The following is a 19,055-nucleotide window of genomic DNA, read 5'->3' on the forward strand; positions in this document are numbered from 1 at the left end:
GGCGCTTCTAACCATAACTATTTAATTTATTCTCATAAATATTATCCATAGTTAATATAGTGTATAACACACAGAACCTATTTTACTGTTCAGGGTTCCACAGTGACTATATAAAGATTTTGATATTTTTCTTAACATCTCCATGAAAGCAGGTAACTTATATTTCTACCAGCCGCGTACCCAATGGGTTTTCCATCGGCAACATCTCAGAAACCATCCGATTTTTCTCAAATGTTAGAGTTTTTAGTAACCTGCTCTAGCCTCACCTCTTATCTACCCCTTTTTCGTGGTGAGTAATCACATCCGCGAAAACAAAGTATAAAGAGACTTTTAAAAACTATACACGTAACCCTGCAAAGAAACATTACATTAATACATTAAAGAATCTCCTATAGGACTTCTTGATATACCACATTTTGAGTCCACACTTGGGAGTCCTTGATTCATGGAATCTGCCACAGAAACCTTTCACATCTTCAATGCGCCGGACTATAGAAAAAGTGACATAAATTTGACCATGTCCAAAAGATTCAGCTGGAAGATAAAGTCCGATATTGTCAAAGGTCTCATCTTGGACTTATATATTTATTAAATATAATATGTACAAAATATATGTGTATATCATCCATTATTTTCCCAACTTTGAAGGCTAATTAATTAAAACGTTTATACTACTGTATTTTATTTAAAAACAGAAGCCTAAACACCACATTTTGTATTTTAAAATGCAAATATGACGAAATTGTATTCAAACTTTCATCCCCTATTCAACTCTTAGGTGAAGAATTTTCTAAAATCCTCCCTTAGAGCTCGTTACGTTATATGAGGAACTCCTGTGCAAAATATAAAGCTTCTAGAACCATCGGTTTAAGCTGTGCGTTGTTTGTCAGTCAGTGTTAGAGTTTTATTATGTAGAGTTATGTTTTTGTTTTTGTCACAAATAATAAAATACGGCCGTTTTTAATGATTGCTTTAACAACATATTTTTAAGTGTAAAACCTTATACTATTATCAATTGTAAATAACACTACACTTTGTTATAACAATCTACCATGTTGGTTTTTGTATTAAATAAAAAAGTTTAAGCTTAATAGTTATATTCTTTATTTATATTATTTTTTCTTTATAGACTGATGTATTTGCTGGATACAACATTTGTAACAATATTTGGTTTATTTATGATTAGTTATAAAATAACACAAAAGTATAAACTTACTAATAGCAACTGCTTTAATGTAATCGTGGTATGCAGCAGCATTTGGAACATGCTCCACTTGTAAATATACTTAAATAATCAATTATGTCACCTAGAGTAGAAAATTAAATAAATTGGTTGTATTTTTTAAGAAATTATTATTCTGCATTCATAATCACCAACCATATCTGTGAAAGGCCAGACTGCCAAGTCTACGCAGTATTACAAATTTTGTTTATTGGGAAACGCTGCAATAGTTTTCTATGAGTTGAGGGTTGTGATAATTTTTTACATCTTAAACGTTGTATTTTTTTATATTTCATAAGATTATCAATACATTTGGCTCTATAAAATCTTCCATCAAAAATTACACCGTGGTGAAAGCTTATAAGAGCTCCTAATGAGTGTCAGATTTTAACTTCACTGTTCACAGACCTCCCATAGCTGTGGTTGGACTAACAGGTATGTTTATAAAATTTTAGCTATTATTTTTTAAATCTTATCTCTGCATTAAAGGAGAATTGTTCTCCTTAGCTCTGACTCAAACACTGTCTCAACATACTTATACTGAGCGTATATTCCGGGCTTTTGAAATGACAACGTCTAATAAATCGATGAACGCCAGCTGCACGCACGAAAAAGTGTCCCATTACGCACATTGTTCCGTTACGATGCGTCCCGTTACGCTCATTGTTCCGTTACGCTGTGTTCCGTTACGCTGTCGGCGAGTGCAGTAATAATAGGTTATGTTACAACTGACTAAAAAATTATGGTGATTCATATAATTGATGATAGATATTTGATTACAGGTTATTTATATGAAAATTTGTTCATAATTATATTTAAACTTTATAGCTAAACGCCAGTTTTTAAAATTAATTACAAGTCATCTACACGTGAACTGTTTCGTCGACTGGTTATAAAGTGAAGTGAAATTTTAATGTAGTTTTCATTGCTTATTACAACAACAATTTTGGCAATAAAGGTTAATTACTCTTTCATTTTAAAAATCTGATTACTAGTATAATTACAAGTATTTATTCTCTTTTTATTAAAATAAAAATGATTCAATTTATTCATAAAAGTATGCAATAATTTCATCAATGTTCTGTTATGACCTTGTCAGGTTAAACTACCGTCCGTAAACTGACTTTACGGACAACCATTTTTTTTAAATACAATTTTTTGTCTAAATAAATCTGGGTTACCATTTATGCTTTGTGTTCTCAAGTACCTCCAATATTTAAAGTTATTTACATTTTGTTGTTTGAATAGCTTTCCAGTATTAGCTGTGCATTTTAAGCATGGTAAAAGAAAAGAAAGCCAAGGGTGATATAAAAAAGATAACTTTTCTGTAGCTTTAAAACCAAGTAAATAAAATGTTCATACAATAACTTCATCCTTGTAAGCACATGCATATTTTAACCAAACGCACTCTTTTAACATCTAAAATTTATTTCAAAATAACTTTACCATCGTCAGTGCAAGCTCTTACAAATGTTTTTACTAGTCTTTATTACTATATAATTATTGTACAGCGGGACTGTAAGTTTGTTTGCAGAACATCAACTATACAATTGCCAGACTAGATACAAAAATTATATTTCACTGTTATGAAATAATTACATAATTACACAATTAATGCTGAACGAACAACATAAGAACGCATAAAATTATTCGTTACCGAAGTTAGATGGTACTGCACATGTTAGTGAAACACGAAACTACAGTAAACTGGTGGAATAATGTCATGTCAGTGTTAAGAAGATAGCGAGTATTTGCTCTACCACTCTGGTTCTGGGGTAGAGCGCATGCCTTGTGACTTGTAGGACCCGGGTTCGCGCCCCGGCTGCTCCAAGGCGGATTGCCCGGATTAAATAGTGGCATTTTCTCTGGTAGGAATACAATCCCTTGAAACAAGTCAGGCTACCAAAGAATCGGTGGGTGGAACAGATAAAAACCTTCCAGGTGGCTTCCACATAAAGAGCCCGTTTATTTTCTTGGGCTCCCCATGCGGTGGCCATTCCGGAGTTTTCTCCGGGGGAACGGAGTTTTGCAAAAAAATATTTTTTTTGTCATTATTTTGACACAAGCAAACGTACGATCACAATGCAGTTTTTTATGTCCATGCACACGAAAGTTTTCGAAAAATATTACTTAATTTTCTAATATTTACAAGGCAGTTTATTATTCTTGTTTCTATCGGTACAGCCATTACGGTCCTGTACAAACGTTGTTTTTGAAAAAAAAAAATATGTATAATAACATCATATCAATGAACAATGGTGCTCATGCATAAAACTATTATATTAGAACGAAATAAAACTACTTTAATTGTAGGACTCATGAGGTGTTTGTAAAAAATGGCTATGCTCTTATATTTCATATAAGTTAATTTTTCAAAAAATGTACTCATGCTGTTCGTGGATTTATAAAGTTTAATTTTTTAAACAAATACTATAAGTTAATAGATTACACTTAAACATGCGCAAGAAATTGGCAAGTACTTAAATCTTCCATCTGCGAGAAATATATTTCTGGATAGAATTGCAAAAGAAAATCCCTCTTGGCATATCCTTCAGGTGTAGGTAGATTTCGAAGCACCTTCGTATTCAGGAAATTTCTATAAACTTCACGAAAATTTATTAAACTTAATATACATATCATATTTTTCTTTAATATCTAATATTCCAAAATAATCGCTAAAATTTTTTCCCATATTCCATGTAGCGGAAATGTTTCTAATGATTTTAAATACATGCATCCAGAATTTCAGAGCTTAGAACGATTGTTCATATTATGCCTACTGAGGAAGTAGTGAATTTTTTCCATTCAAACACTATTTTTTCCCCTTGCAGTTAAACGTAGACGTGTAAAATTTTTCTTTGGACCAAGGCTTAGGATAATATTAATATGGATTAAAATAAATTCGAACAAATTTGATAGTACAGAAGTTTAACTATTTTTTAAATGAAAACTTTCCCCGTTTTTAGTGCAGCAGTTCATCTCATCAAAAATTTTTTTCAGACAAAAGTTTGAGATAATTTTTAGTGTGTTTACAATAAATTATAACGGATTTTATAGTATACGTACTAAAAACGTTTTTTTTTAAATTTCAATTCTTGTTATTTCCACCCTTTGCAGTAATAATTGGCGGTAACAAAAATGTATTTAGACAAAAGTTTTTGATATAAATCCAAAGAGTTATAACACGTTCAAACATATGCGATATTTGTCATATTATGGGAGATATAGCGATTTTACTGTTTTTCAAAAATCTTTCACATTTTAACCACTTTTGTAAAATTCGGCGCATTAACGAATCCGACCGAGATATTCCATCTTTAGTTTTATGTATCAGTTTAGAAGTGATTTGTGAAAAATTACGGCATTTATCGTGTCAGTATAAAATTTGATTTGACGATGGTTTTGGGGGATATGGAACATGAAACGAAAAAAAAACACAATTTTTTTCTAGAAGTCGCACTATGGTACGGCTACAGTAGGTAGACTTTCTTCGAAATCTACCTAAAATAGCCTATACCTTGTATTTAACAATCTGTTTTTTTTTCACGAGATGATTTTACTCACTCTTTGATCTTACTCGGATAGATATCTCACTAGATTTGCACAACAAAATTTATTTTCATAGGTTGAATATATCTTAATGAATCATAAAGGCCTTATTATGACCATGGATAAAACTCGAGTGCTTTAGATTCTGCAAAACCATTGATAAACGTACCGTTGGATATGTTGACCTAATTTTCTTCGAAGGTCTAAAGTTAAGTGAATTTAGCAGTACCAGTATAAATAACGGTCGAAGAGACATACCTCTACGACTTTCAAATATAATATTACTATTTTTTTATAAATTTAACCACTAAGGGGTGTAAAAGTGTTAAGTATGGTTTCAAAAAGAAAAAAATGAATACTTCCGAATCTATTATAATTATAGATATAAAATAAGATAGAACAACGTGCATGTTGGAGTTAAGTATTGTATTTTCCCCTATTTATAAAAATTCGTGCGTTAAAGGTTAAGAGGTAGTAGATTTTGATTTATTAAAAAAATCAAAACTCCACAACTTTTAAAGTAAAACATATTTTTTTAGTTGGAATTGAAAAGGAGAGTGGTTAAATCCTTTTCTCCAAGTAATATTAAGCATAAATACTAATCGATTAATACCTTGGATAATTTACAAAGCTCAAAGCCTGATGGCAGAAAAACCATTTGATACCATTATTATTCTTTCGATATTAACCTTGATAATATGTTCTATAGATAAATTTCGTACATTAATCTGTGCTTGATAAAGTGATAGAAGCAATACTTAAAGAAAGCGATTTCCCACCACGTGAATAAGTAAGAAGTAATTTGACAACTATCATTTTACTGCGTGTCTTTATCAAGAAAGTTTTTTTTATGTTAATGTCTGGCTGATAACAGGAAGGTTAAAACGCAAAATATCAAGTACTAAATGTTATCTATCAACTCATATTTGTTTGATTGAAACCCAGTCCTAGAATTGCGAATGCTTTTTTTTAAAAGTCATTTTGGCATATAAAAAACGGGTTGCAAGCGCGTATTGGTTCAGATAACCTTGCTCCTCAGGAACCATGAAGGCTATCGTAGCATTGACGCTCTTCGTGGTGGCGGCTCAGGTAATTCAATCGCCAAATTAGAACTTTATTATACACTGTGTGAATAACATAAAAAATACGTTATTTTTTTTTGAAATTGAATAGTTACTTATAATATGGATCTAATCCACACATTCAAATTGTAAAAAAAATAACCTTGCTACAGTTAGATCTGTTTTCGCTGGAATATGCCAACAACAAAAATTTCACACGTAGGATTTGGACTTCGTACATTAATTGCATACACTATTCAACAAAAAAAAGATCACTGTTCAACAAAAAAGACAATTTCCACATTTTTGTCGGTTATATCTCTGTTCGGGGTAACTATTCAATTATGAATCTATGCAATCAGGCAGTTTCTGTGCGAGATGGGGAACTGTCCTAAATGTGTGTCAGGGATGAGACCCATGCTGTAGCCCATGTTGATATTATCTCGAAGCGTCCACCACAACTATAAGAGGGCTGGCCAGGCAAAGGTTATGATTGGGTGCCACAACTACTTCACTAAGTGTGCTTGTAACTATTACCTGAACTAATACTTTCCTACGAAGAGTTAGGAAAAGCGGCATAGTCATGTTTAATCATTTTATTAATTTTAAATATAAATCAATATCTTCTATGGGTTTCGGCACATTTAAGACAACGGCAGTTTTCTTTTTTCACTTTACTATGTGAGAAAATTCTTACTACTTATTCTTTAAAACATCGTGAAGATACCTAAAGAGATTACATCTTAAATTCAAAAATCGTACCAAAATTTAAAGAACAGTCCTTTGATACATAGCCTAGTGTATGATAACTTTAGTACAGAGGAATTTCTGAAACTTAATTATAATTTTTTTAATTATTTAATATTTCACAATTACATATATTGTATAACAGTTTTTGACATATACTTCATCCAAAATATATCATTAAAAAATTAAGTGTTTTGGGAGATGATTTATAAGAAAATTATATTGTCCCACGTTTGATAATGGGAAAAATGTGAAATGTCCACCTAAATTCCCAACGTAGTATTGAAAGGCTTACGAAGGACGTATTTTGATTCAAGAACCAGGATTTGAAACTTAATACTTACTTTTAGATTATAGGTATTTGCTATTTTCAGTTCCTTTCACAGAATTAATTCAGTAATAACCAAAAGATAAATCAAAGTCCAAAAATATGTATACTCGGTTATTTTAGAATAAAATTGGGTCACAAAAAACAGAGAATAAAAGAGGATTAAGTACCAAGCGATTAAAATAATTGTTAATTACTAACCTAAAAATTTTACTTTGCTTGAAATTAGTTACATTTAGCAAGGTTTTTTTTAATGTATGAATATTTAGATGATAATTTTGGGAAGCTTTGTTTGGACTTCTGCACTTCAACTCTAACTCGATTGCTGCTGTGCATGTAGGCCAAGTCCGTGGCGGACTTGTCAGACCTGCCGTTCGTCCACAAGTACGTGACCCCGAACCCCCGCCACACCGCGGAGGAGTGGGAGGCCATCTACGCCGCTGCAGAGGCCAACACTCCAGAGAACACCACTGGACTAGTGGTGGGGACAGTCCCGCAACCTGGTGAGAGACCCTTCATCCCTTCATTCACGCAAAAAAGCACGGAAGCAAGTGCATCCCGTTACAGGTAATTTTGTAACCTGTGGTCGATAGTCGTGGTGATGTTTCAGTTTCTTGAGCTATCGTCAGAATACCTACAACCATCGAAGAGACAAAAAATCATTACCATCGCAAGGCATGAACCTTTAAAAATGCAATAAAAATACTGTTGTTAAAAGATGGTCCTTTCTGTTACATGTTTCGAGGGAGAATTGTTATTGGACGATATGAAGATATTGTAATCTAAATGCAGTAAAATAACCAGTTCCAAATTGTAAAGAGAAAGTTAGCAAATAATTTGGGCATTACTAAAACAGTGACGTCATACAAGATGGCCACCGGAAGTGACGTATTCCAAGATGGCCACCGCGGATCCCCCGGATCCCGACCCTTCACCCCCTGTCCCAAAACATACTATAATTACCTACTATCGTGGAATAGACCACGCTCATGTGGCGAAGGTCCCACCAAAACAATATGGTTTCTATGAGTCTCATATTTGAGCAGTGAGTTAGTAACCAAGAGTTTTGGAGTCCACTAAGATTTTGGAGGACCCATAGCCTAAAGCCTCTCTGCATAATCACGAATTTCAAGTAAGCAGGAATCCAAAAGTGTTGAGAATACCTGGGGCGGCCATGCGTAGTGACATCATGTTTTTTGTCGCTCGTAGAGGATGCCGGGAAGGTGTATGTGGAGCACGGGGAGCGCATCATCGCCGGCACGGCCGCGACCCAAGGGCAGATCCCCTGGCAGGCGCTGCTGATCCTGGGAGGAACCGGCCTGTGCGGTGGTTCCCTCATCTCCAACGAGTGGGTGCTCACGGCCGCCCACTGCATGGTCGGGTAGGTCTCTCGCCCCTGCATCTGTTGCAAGTCGTTTCTGCTGAGTTTAAGCTAGTATTTCATTATTAATCGTATTTTAGTTCAGTTAAAAAAAAAGGTACAAAAATAATAATTGTTTCATACTGCAGTTTAAAAGCAAATTACGGTATACAAACCCCAAAAACTTACTTGAAAATAAGGAATGATATAATGTAGTTTTCGGATGATTCAGCTTACTGCTAATTTAATTTGTGTTTCTTTACTTTAAAAAACATTAAATTATCTTAGTTTATGCAGCGTGTGTTATTAATGCAGTAATTCTTACATATACGTATGCCACGTAAATGAAAGTCGCCATTTCAAGCTTGGAAACAAAAAAAAAAACACTTTGAAAAACCATGCACCAATACATGTCTGTAAACTGATACTTACCTGTAAAATAATATAGAAATTTGGTCTATTACACCTTTGTTTTAAAATCAGTTCGTATGTTATAACAAAAATAAAGATTTTTTTTTCTTGTTGGCATGATGGAAGTTTGATTCCAAAATTGTGGTTCCTCAGGAAAAGTGAAATTCGTAAAATAATAAATATGGTTTGATGATGCAAGTGTTTTTTTTTTAACATTTGGACTTCTTTTTTGGTTTCAGCGTGACCAGCTTCCAGATCACGCTGGGCTCCACCAGCAGGACCACGGCGCAGTCTGGTGTCGTCTCGCAGAACGCGAGGCAGGCTCTCGTCCACGCCAACTACAACCCCAACACCATCGCCAACGACATCGGCGTGCTGAGGCTCAATTCTCCCGTCTCTCTCACCAGTGAGTCTCGCTGGCATCACCCCTTTCTGCTACCCGCTGTTACTTCCGTCTCCGAGGCTTTCTAACATCTCCCCTCTGCTACTGCCATAAATCTCTCCAACGAGTCCCTCAAAGATCCCCAAATTGCTACCGGCCTCAATTTGACACATCAGTCTCTCTAAGTTTCCCATTATTTTCCCACAATTTTCTGCTAGTGCTATTACCTTCACCACTTAGTCTTTCAAAAAAATTCCCACTCTGCAATCACACACTGTTTCAGAAGATCGACCATGCTGCTAAAACTTTTCTCCATATTAATGAAGAACATTTGTTAATGAAAATCCAAGGATCTTTGTAAATTTAAAGCTATTGAGTTCTTTCTTCGAACAAGAAAATATAAGAATCATCTTCCGAAGACCTATTAAGTTTACAGTAAATACACATTCTTACCTTCTACATCAATAATAATTTTATTATAACAGGACACCACTCGTGATTCAAAGCGTAGTTCCTACGAAGAACCCTTATTTATTATTAATAGCATTATTTTAAGAATAGTCCACAAAATAAAGTTATTTCCAACATTCCAGTTACAATGTTTATTTAACAGACTAGTAGGCCTAATTATGTAACCGATTCTCTCATCGTACATATTATGCCAATTTTTATTGGCCAAATATTTTATTAAAGATTGTTCTCTGTTAGCCATACGAGTGTGTTAATGTTATTTAATGCATAAAAGTAATTTGAGTCAGTTTATGTTTAAATTTTTCTGTCGCGAACCATCGAAACACCTTCTACACGAATGTGCTAACCATGGAGGGAAGAAGAAATGGATCTGCGTTCAATCTTTGCTTTGTAAATAAGTGAAGTAAATATGATTACGACCCCGTACCTACATTTCCCATCGGGTTAGAAACACCTTTTAGTTATGATGCAGTTTAAAATGCTTACTTGCTGAATTGTTGTTAAACAAGTTAGTTTAACAATAATAATGTCATTTACTGTTCTTCTTAGTGAGTTTCTTTCACGATATTAAAAGACCATTAAAAAAACTATAGTTTGTTTTTCTAACAACTTTATAACCAAAGTGACATTTACTTTATAACTGACAACCATTCCATATATTTTTAGGATTATACCTCTATCATGCCAAATGCGAGCACTGTTGTCAATTTTTGGGACAAAATAATTGTTTTACTGCGCATCTTGGACGCATCATATATATAATGTGAGATACAGATTTGAAAACTCTTTGCCTAGTTCCCACAAGTGAACGATATGAAAGCACAGGGTTTAGACTTTATCGCTCTTCCGTGCGTAAATAAATATGATTCTTTGTTTTGTTTCAGACTTCATCAATGTTGTGAGGCTTCCCCGCAACGCACAGGCCGCTACCACCTTCGCCGGAGCAGCTGCGATCGTCAGCGGCTTCGGAAGAATCAACGGCGGTAGGTTTTGGATGTCAGTGCTAGGGATTAACATCTGAATTGTGCAAATAACATAGCATTTTCAAACTGCATGTTTTCATGCCCACAAAAAAATTACAGCCAGAACATTTTCAATTGTAGCGTGTAGCCTAAAGTTCTAGAAGTATGCATGCCGAAGGATTTAATATAATGTTAAGACTAATATCTACAATTAGTTTGAAAATTTAAATGGATCACTTCATTAAATACATATAATTTCATGATAAATTTTTACATAAATTGGCAATAATAATAAAAAATTAAACTTCAATTTTTTTTAATTTAAAAAAATATTAAAATGATATTTATTATTATTATTTAGTTTAATTTTAGTGTAGCTAATGTTACATTATTTGCAGTCTTGAAAGTATTGCTATTGAAATGATTAATTATTTAGACGAATATTTCCAATACAGTTTCAAAGAATATTAAAATAGTATGATTAATATCTTGCTTCTTTTACTGACCTGCTTCGAGAAGTTATAAGCTATTTCCGTTGATATAGGGCGTGCGTAAATAAAAAATTCCCCAACTAGTAAAACGCAAAATTTTTCAATTAAAAATATCATATTATTTGTCATTGAATAACCAAAAATCAAAATTCTATCTTCATACTTTAGTTTCGGAACAATAGAAGCGAAAACAGGTTTTTTGGTATTCAGCAGAATTCTTGAGCAATTTTGGAAAATACACTATGTAAAGATTAATAAATGAGTATGACTTCAGTTTAAAGAAATACTCTTACCAAAAAATTCACACTGGGTTTACAGTATTTTATTTATAAAGAAAGTTCAGAACTTTTTAAGATTTCTGGTTATTCAAATATGATCAAAGTATTAGCATTTGTAGTGCAACAATTTTGAAAAGAAATTTGTACTTCATTCCGCAGCTAACAACTTGGTCTCAGCCAACCTGCTGTTCGCCAATGTGCAGATAATCACGAACGCCGTGTGCGCCAGCACTTTCGGCACCTCGATCCAAGCCACCAACATCTGCAGCATCGGCACCAACGGAAGGAGCCCTTGCAACGTGAGTTATGCGTCAGATGATGCCCCAGGGGCATCCCTCCCTTGGTGATTGGCCTTTATCTTGTAATGTTTGCTGTACCTTCACGTTTTGGTTATTTGAATAATATTACTTTCAACGTAGAAGTATTTATTTTAAAATGGGAAGATCTATACCAAGCGGTTGTGCTAGCCACTCTAACATGGGATAATGTTATCCAACTACCTACCTACCTTTCCTAAGGAAGTATCCATTTAGGAATGTTTTGTTTAATTTCATGTTGTTGCCAGTTTTTGTAAAATAATGAATTTTTATTTTAACATTTTCTGTTTACCTGGGTGAGTTTTGAATCCACAGCGTAGCTCAACTGTTCATTTTATTTTTGCATTGGAAACGAAAAGATGTCGGAAAGGAAGTTTTACTTTTTTCTCATATTTCCGTGGACATCTTAATGGTTGTATGCTTGAAGAAATTAATGAAACTAACCAAAAAGTGGTTTTAATTTAACCCAGGTGTCTTACACATTATTTTATTTTCTGGATTGACCCGGGGTATGTTCAAAGTTTTCCATGAATGAGATAGTTACAAGTGGACAGTGGTGTCCATGCACGCATTATTTCATGGATACTGCATTAATCTGATTTATTTCCAGCCGATAGTCTACACAAGGTTTTTGAGACACAAAGAACGTTTTGTGAAGTGTATTGTTTGCATTGTGGAAAACGTTTTAAAAGACTGACTTCTCTTTGCAGTTCTGTTTTTCAAGTCGGAAGTTCTAATTCATACTTATTAACTATTCCCAGGTTTTGGTCGAATAAAACTTCCTCTATGTTTTGGATGTTACCATATGGCGATTGTTAGATAAGAGACTATTTCAGTGATGTCACACTTAATCATCTTACTCCATGGCCATAGCTATATAACTCTACCTCGGAGGAATAAGACTCTAATGTACACTTTTTGGACCACCGTTTGACGTCTTTCCAGTTGCATACAACACTATGATCTACGATATGTAGAAAATTCACATATTTTGGATAGAAAATATTTGAGTAAATAAGTTAGGTAGTATATAAAATTCTTTAAATTGCTATCATGAAAAATTTGGTTTATGTGACATAGTGCATGATGCATCCGAGGTAGAGATGATTTTTTTAAAATCTTGTCGAGAAGACTCTTCAGCTAACATAAGCACCAAAAAGCATTTGAGTTTCTAGCACTACAGGATCGTCGAAAGCTTGGAAGCAATGGTGAGTGTAGAGTCCAGCGGTATCCCTGGTGTGACGTCACGTCTTGTGCCTCGCAGGGCGACAGCGGCGGTCCCCTGGTCGTGAGGGAGGCTGACGGGCTGTTCACTCTGGTGGGAGCCGTGTCCTTCGGCATCCAGAACTGCCCGGCCAACTCCCCGGCATCGTACGTGCGCACCAGCCGCTACCTCGCCTGGATCTCGTCCGCCACCGGCATCGCCATCCGCGCCTGAGGCTCGCTGAGGCTCATTCCTGAGGTTGCTGAGGCTCATTCCTGAGGCTCACTCCTGAGGTTGCTGAGAATCCCCAGGTGCCATCCATGCGCCGAGTGGTGTTTACGAACCAACGAACAAATGAATTTCAAATAAAATTCTTTTTCAAAAACAATTATTTTATGTGTTCTTTATTTACAATTACTTAATGAAAATCAAGCCATTACACCATATGTTCTTCTGGCGATAGTCTTCATGTCAGAAATTCTTTATTCTGATGTAGCGACAAATTTTATATATAAGTATACCTATGCTATTAAAGGCTTGATTTTGTATAGAAAAAAAAGGTACAATTTTACACAATACTTCGTTTGTTGAACCAGTTCGAATGACAAAAACGTAATTCTTATCTAGTCAAATATAATAAATACTAAATTTCTACAAAAAAAATTGTAGGTTAAAATTAAATGCTCAAAACACGTGTGCCGGAAATTAGGCATTTCGTCACTTTTTTTAATTTATTCTATAATTTTAAAATTTTTTGGGGTTTCCATTTTTTTTAATTTATCTGGTGGTTAATGGGGGTGATTTACTTTTTGTTAGGCCGGTGTACGCCACCGATTTAAACTTTGTGCCAGTGGACCGAAGCCCCTTCCCAGGGGGCCAATCTGATATTTTGCTGTCTAATGTGGACATGGTCAGCCCGGTTGAAATTTCTCTCGCCTGCAGTCACGTCCCGAGTTTGTAATTTTAATTCCCTGCATGACCAAAACTGCTTTAAGCAGCTCCGGGGCTGCAAGCTGCTACCTTGTAGAGGCCTGCTGAGAAAAGCATGTCTCGTCACGAAGCAGTCTCCAGTGGAGCTGCGTTCCCACCTTAGTGGCTATTTCTGCCCCCCTTCCTCTCTCTCCTCCTCACTTCAGTTCTGAGAAATTAGGCTAGGAGCAGTGACCGGGCGGGACGATGACCTGATGCAAAAACCTTCTCCCGGGTACGACAGACTCATCCCCGACATCTAGCGGAGAAAAAAAGTAACCGCGGGCCTGGTCGCCAGCGTGCAGAGCTTACCCTCATGACACCTGGTGGCAAGTCTACTCACCACCTCAAGTAGTTCCCCCTTACGCCGCTAGAAGGCAGCGTCGCGGTGCCATAAGGCACTATGCTTTCCTCTCGCGGCCCGGAGAAGTCGATTGTTCTTTGCTTTCGTTTCGGTCCGGTAGAGAGCGCGCATGTCGTGTTGTTGTCACGACCGCCTCGGACTCCTTCGGAAATTTTCGGCTTAGAACCGAACCTACCCCCTCCTTTGACCCGGGGCCTTACCGCCCGATTTAATTAGGTGCTTTGGCCGATTGCGGGCACTCAGCCCTCTGACCTCGGCTACTGACCACGTCTCCTCTACGTCCTCTGCGCTCAGAGGCTTTTTGCGGGAACTGTGATTTTCGTATGCACGAGAATGTAGTCAGCTTGCTTAAGGGATGTGATCCCGTTTGTACAGTAGCCAGGCAGAGGTAGTTTGTAGAAAAGTCATGCGTAGTTAAATTTTTATTTCTTCTTATTTACTTCTAAAAATTCCGGTTTCGTCCGCGCATCCTGACTTCTCGGTCCGCGGCATCCTGTTGTCGGCGCGAGACACCTAGTGAGCTCCGAACTCTACACCCTGGTTGGTGAGTAATCTTTTTTTCTTCTCCCCAAATTCCCGTTTGTTGGCCTTTTGCGCCGACGGTGTAGGACTGTCTGGAAGCAAGTCAAATTCGTTTTGAATTTGATTTGGGTTTCAGACAGGGTCGAAGTGCTGGAGAGACAAATTGCTCCCAGCTCGTGGTCCTGCACCTCCACTGCGGGTCACGTTAGAAGAGAGGTTTCCGCGACCCGACGTTATTTTTTGAAGACCCGGGTGGTAATGTGAAATCAACATCCCCCCCCCTTTCTAGCTACGAACTACATTAATCGAATGAATAGCCTACCAGCGAACAGTGCATTCCTCAAGAATATGTAGAATCAATAAAACTAATCATCGATGTAATTGTTGGGACATTCAAATTTGGTGCAATTTTTAAATTTTTGATTATGTAATAATTTTTTGTTAAGGTGTTGTATGTATTGTTTTAATTAATCCTGGGGCGCCCCCCTTTAACTTTGTTATTTACTAAGATTTTTATTGTCAGGTTTGAATAATACGAACACAAAATTCCTTAATAATAAAACAGGGAACCTATAGACCAAGCTACTTGTGTAGTGTTAATTTATTTATGATATACCTTGTTCCCTTAAAAGATCCACCAGCTCCCCAGTTGCTTGTGTCAGGGAGACACGCGACAATCAGAAGTACGGGCGTAGGTAAACAGACAGGAGACGGAAACGAGCAGATTACCAGACGCAGCCCCTGACTCACAGCTTCTAACATCGCTTCCAAACCAACCGATACACGTATCTACCACTCATTCATAGCCGCTTGTGCAGTCGACGACAGCGGCGACAAACATTACAACGGGTCATGTGACAACCCACCCCGTCACTAGCGTGACATTTTCACAGGGATTACCAACCATGGCACACCACATGACGCAACCATACCCACCAAACATGTTTTTCCCGTATCCGACCACTCAGGGCTATTTTAACCCTTATGCTCAATTTCAACCACAGTTTCCTTCATGGCAAACCACCCTACTTCCGAGTGCTGGTATTTTGCAGCCGCCACTCATAACGCACCAGATCACTCCACCACAGGTCAGCCCCTTGGGTGCGACTCGGAAACAGATTCAGTCGCACCCGGTGCCACAAAATCAGCCTTCACCTCAGCCGGCAGGAGCCGCGGCTCAGCCCCACGACTCAGTATTGCGGAGCACGACAGCCCCAGAAACTGGCTACAGTTTCTACGGAAAAATCACCCATCCTGTAGAAAGGCTACTCAAGGATTTGCCAGAGGCGTCGGGTCTGGACGCACACAAACTGATTGATTTCCTTCGAGTCTTGTTTAAGCTACGGCAAAAGGGAGGGATTCCCGACAAACAAATTTTTGAAATTGTTTACCCGTACACCCAAGCTCCCCTAAGTGAGAGGATCATGGCAGCCATTGAGAATGACCTCACTTTCGACGAGTTTCATGAAGACGTGTTAAATTTTTGTATACCGAGTAGGCTACTCACAAACATCCGGTTGGAGTGGTTTAACCGACTGCAGCAGCGTAATGAAGCCTTGCCAAATTACGTGGCTGACATACGCGAAGCCAACCAGGTACTCAGGCTAAATGTTTCCGAGAGAGAGGTCGTGAGTACGATTCTAGACGGTTTGAACCCAGCGGAGCGCTCGCGCTCAGTGTTCCAGGCACGCCCCCAAAATTTTGCTGAACTAGATAAACTTTGCGTACACGCCACAAACATAGAATACGCTGATTTTCAGCGAAATAAACAAGCCACATTCGCTAGTCAACAAGGTAGCAGCGCAGGAGCGGAGCGCAGTAATTCGCAACATAAGAATGCAGCACAGAAACATCAGGGCAATACATTTTTCTCTTCAAGGCCACAAGGGAGGTATCAACAAAATACACATTGTAATTTCTGTAAAAGAGACGGGCATTCCCTGGCCCAGTGTTACCACAAAAACAACAAACAAAATGGCGACACTCCAAAAAACGCATAACGCGGTGGCCCGAACAACCTTATTTAGGGTCACCGAAAAATTCTAGTGTTAAAATTTTTTCTTATAAGTGGGAAGTTCAACTTGCGCCAAGTAATGACAGTACACAAGAAACATCATTACATAAAAACAAGAATCCTAACAACGAAGAGTCCAGGAATAAAAGTAACAAGCGAGGTCACAAACATAAACAAAGAAAGCACAATAGCAGGAGAAATAACAAAAATAAGGGAAATGGTAATTCAACGCACACGTACTCATGTAAAACGTGTGTTGATCCTACAAATAAGGGCAAGAGAAAATGCCACCAAATTTTTGGCAGTATTCCTACAGTAATTCCGTATGCAGTAACAACGATTGGCGAACACACTGTACCGGGACTAATTGATACGGGATCAGCGCGCAGCCTAATTTCTGGACGTTTGTTTAACAAGTTAAAACAGAGCAAATTAATTCTAAGGACTGAGACCACTAAGTTACAATGTTTCACAGCTTCAGAGCAGCCATTAAATATTACGTTAGCAGTTGTGATCAAGGTGAAGATTGATTTATATTCATGGAATTTCCCATTTTTGGTGTCTGATCAACTTGCTACAGACCTAATCTACGGGTCTGATTTCATTGCCAAGACAGGTCTAATCATTAATCTTCAGGCGAAGAATTTCGTTTTTAAATTCAACATGGGTAATCCTATTCCTTGTGGGACCCCTGAACAAATAGTTTCAGTTCCGGCCGAGCCAACGGCAGCCATCTTGGATCAGGGCAACACCACTTCACACGAGCACCTTAATACACAGCAGCGGGGCGCCATTGATAAATTATGCAGTACTTTTCCAGATGTCTTGACTAATAGATTAGGTCGCACAAAATTAGTCGAGTACCAAATTGAGTTAGCGGATAAAATACCAGTGAGATCTCACCCTTATCAATTTTTAGGCCCTAAGATGCAGACGATGCGCAATCATGTTCAGGAGCTTATGGAAAAAGGGGTAATCGAACCCTCGACATCCGCCTACAGTTCCCCAGCTTTCCTGGTGCCTAAGGGCAAGGATCAACAACGATGTGTAATTGATTACAGAAAAGTTAATGAGAAAATAGTCATACAAAACATACCTTTGCCAGACCTAAACACTGCTTTTCATTGGTTCAGTAAGGCCAAATATTTTAGTGTGTTTGATCTAAATTCTGCCTACCACCAAATTCCCCTTACTGCGGATTCAAAACCCATCACAGCCTTCTGTGTCCCTTGGAACTTGTACCAATACACAGTAGTACCTTTCGGACTTGCCACGGGAGCCCAAGTACTAACTCAACTCCTGGATCAGATACTAGGAGATCTAAAATTCAAAACAGTGTACAACTACCTAGACGATGTCGTCGTATATTCAGAAACATTCGAAGAACACATCAAACATTTAGAGGAAGTCCTAAGTAGATTTCGTAAAGCAGGTTTAACTGTCAACACAAAAAAGGTTAAGTTTGCAGTCCAAGAACTGTCTTTTCTAGGACACCTGGTTTCTAGCAAGGGAGTCACCATTGATCCTTCACGTACACAAGCCATTCATGATTTTCCGCCTCCCACAAACCCTAAGGGTATTTCACGTTTTATTGGGATGGCAAATTTTTACTCAAAATATATTCCTAATTTCGCTGAGCACGCAGCACCACTAAATACCTTGCGCAAGAAAAACACACCTTTCATATGGGGTCTGGAACAAGAAAAAGCTTTTAATTTCCTGAAACAGGCGATTTCTTCCCCGCCTGTACTCCGCATGGCAGACTTCACCAAACCTTTCATTTTACAGACTGACGCGTCCAGTGTGGCTATTGGCGCAGTACTGTCACAGGAAGTCGAAGGCTGCAGACAGCCTATTGCGTTTGCATCGCGGACACTTACCCACGCCGAGAGGAAAGCCTCCTCGATCTACGAATTAGAATGCCTCGCCATGGTTTTTGGCATTGACAAATTCCGCCAATTTATAGAACACAGGGAATTCCTGTTGGAGACAGATAATCAGGCATTAGCCTGGCTTTTGGCACACCCGAAACAATTAGGGAAACTCGTGCGATGGATTGCAAAAATTTCCTCTTTGAAGTTCAAAATCCAACATATTCGTGGCACACAGAATATAGTAGCGGACACACTGTCTCGCATGTTCGAAAACCCAACTCAGACTCCGCCCGAAGGAACACCACTCTTCTGTCAAGCCCTATTGACAGACTTTCCGTTGGCATTTCAGGATTTACAGAGCCAGCAGGAAGCTGATCCCCACATTTCCAGTATTATTAAACTTTTTAGTTCAGGAACGGCGCCAAAATACTTTAGGATGTCTAAGGGGCTGTTGCAAAAACGCACCCCCCAATCAAAAACATACAAAATCGTGCTCCCGCAAAATCTACGTAATATGATATTCCATTAT

General features: G+C 37.6%; 1 protein-coding gene across 1 annotated transcript in view; it reads left to right on the forward strand.

Moving 5' to 3' along the window:
* The window catches only part of LOC134537280 (transmembrane protease serine 9-like), a 57,506-nt gene that overhangs the window by 19,629 nt on the left and 18,822 nt on the right, over window positions 1-19,055 (forward strand). The window contains exons 8-14 of the mRNA XM_063377554.1: window positions 5,798-5,860; window positions 7,248-7,410; window positions 8,117-8,288; window positions 8,918-9,084; window positions 10,416-10,514; window positions 11,422-11,561; window positions 12,844-13,011. Coding sequence (XP_063233624.1) covers window positions 5,798-5,860; window positions 7,248-7,410; window positions 8,117-8,288; window positions 8,918-9,084; window positions 10,416-10,514; window positions 11,422-11,561; window positions 12,844-13,011 — 972 coding nt within the window. The remainder of the gene's footprint in view (window positions 1-5,797; window positions 5,861-7,247; window positions 7,411-8,116; window positions 8,289-8,917; window positions 9,085-10,415; window positions 10,515-11,421; window positions 11,562-12,843; window positions 13,012-19,055) is intronic.

Source organism: Bacillus rossius, chromosome 12, assembly GCF_032445375.1.
Source record: "Bacillus rossius redtenbacheri isolate Brsri chromosome 12, Brsri_v3, whole genome shotgun sequence".
Classification (NCBI taxonomy): domain Eukaryota; kingdom Metazoa; phylum Arthropoda; class Insecta; order Phasmatodea; family Bacillidae; genus Bacillus; species Bacillus rossius.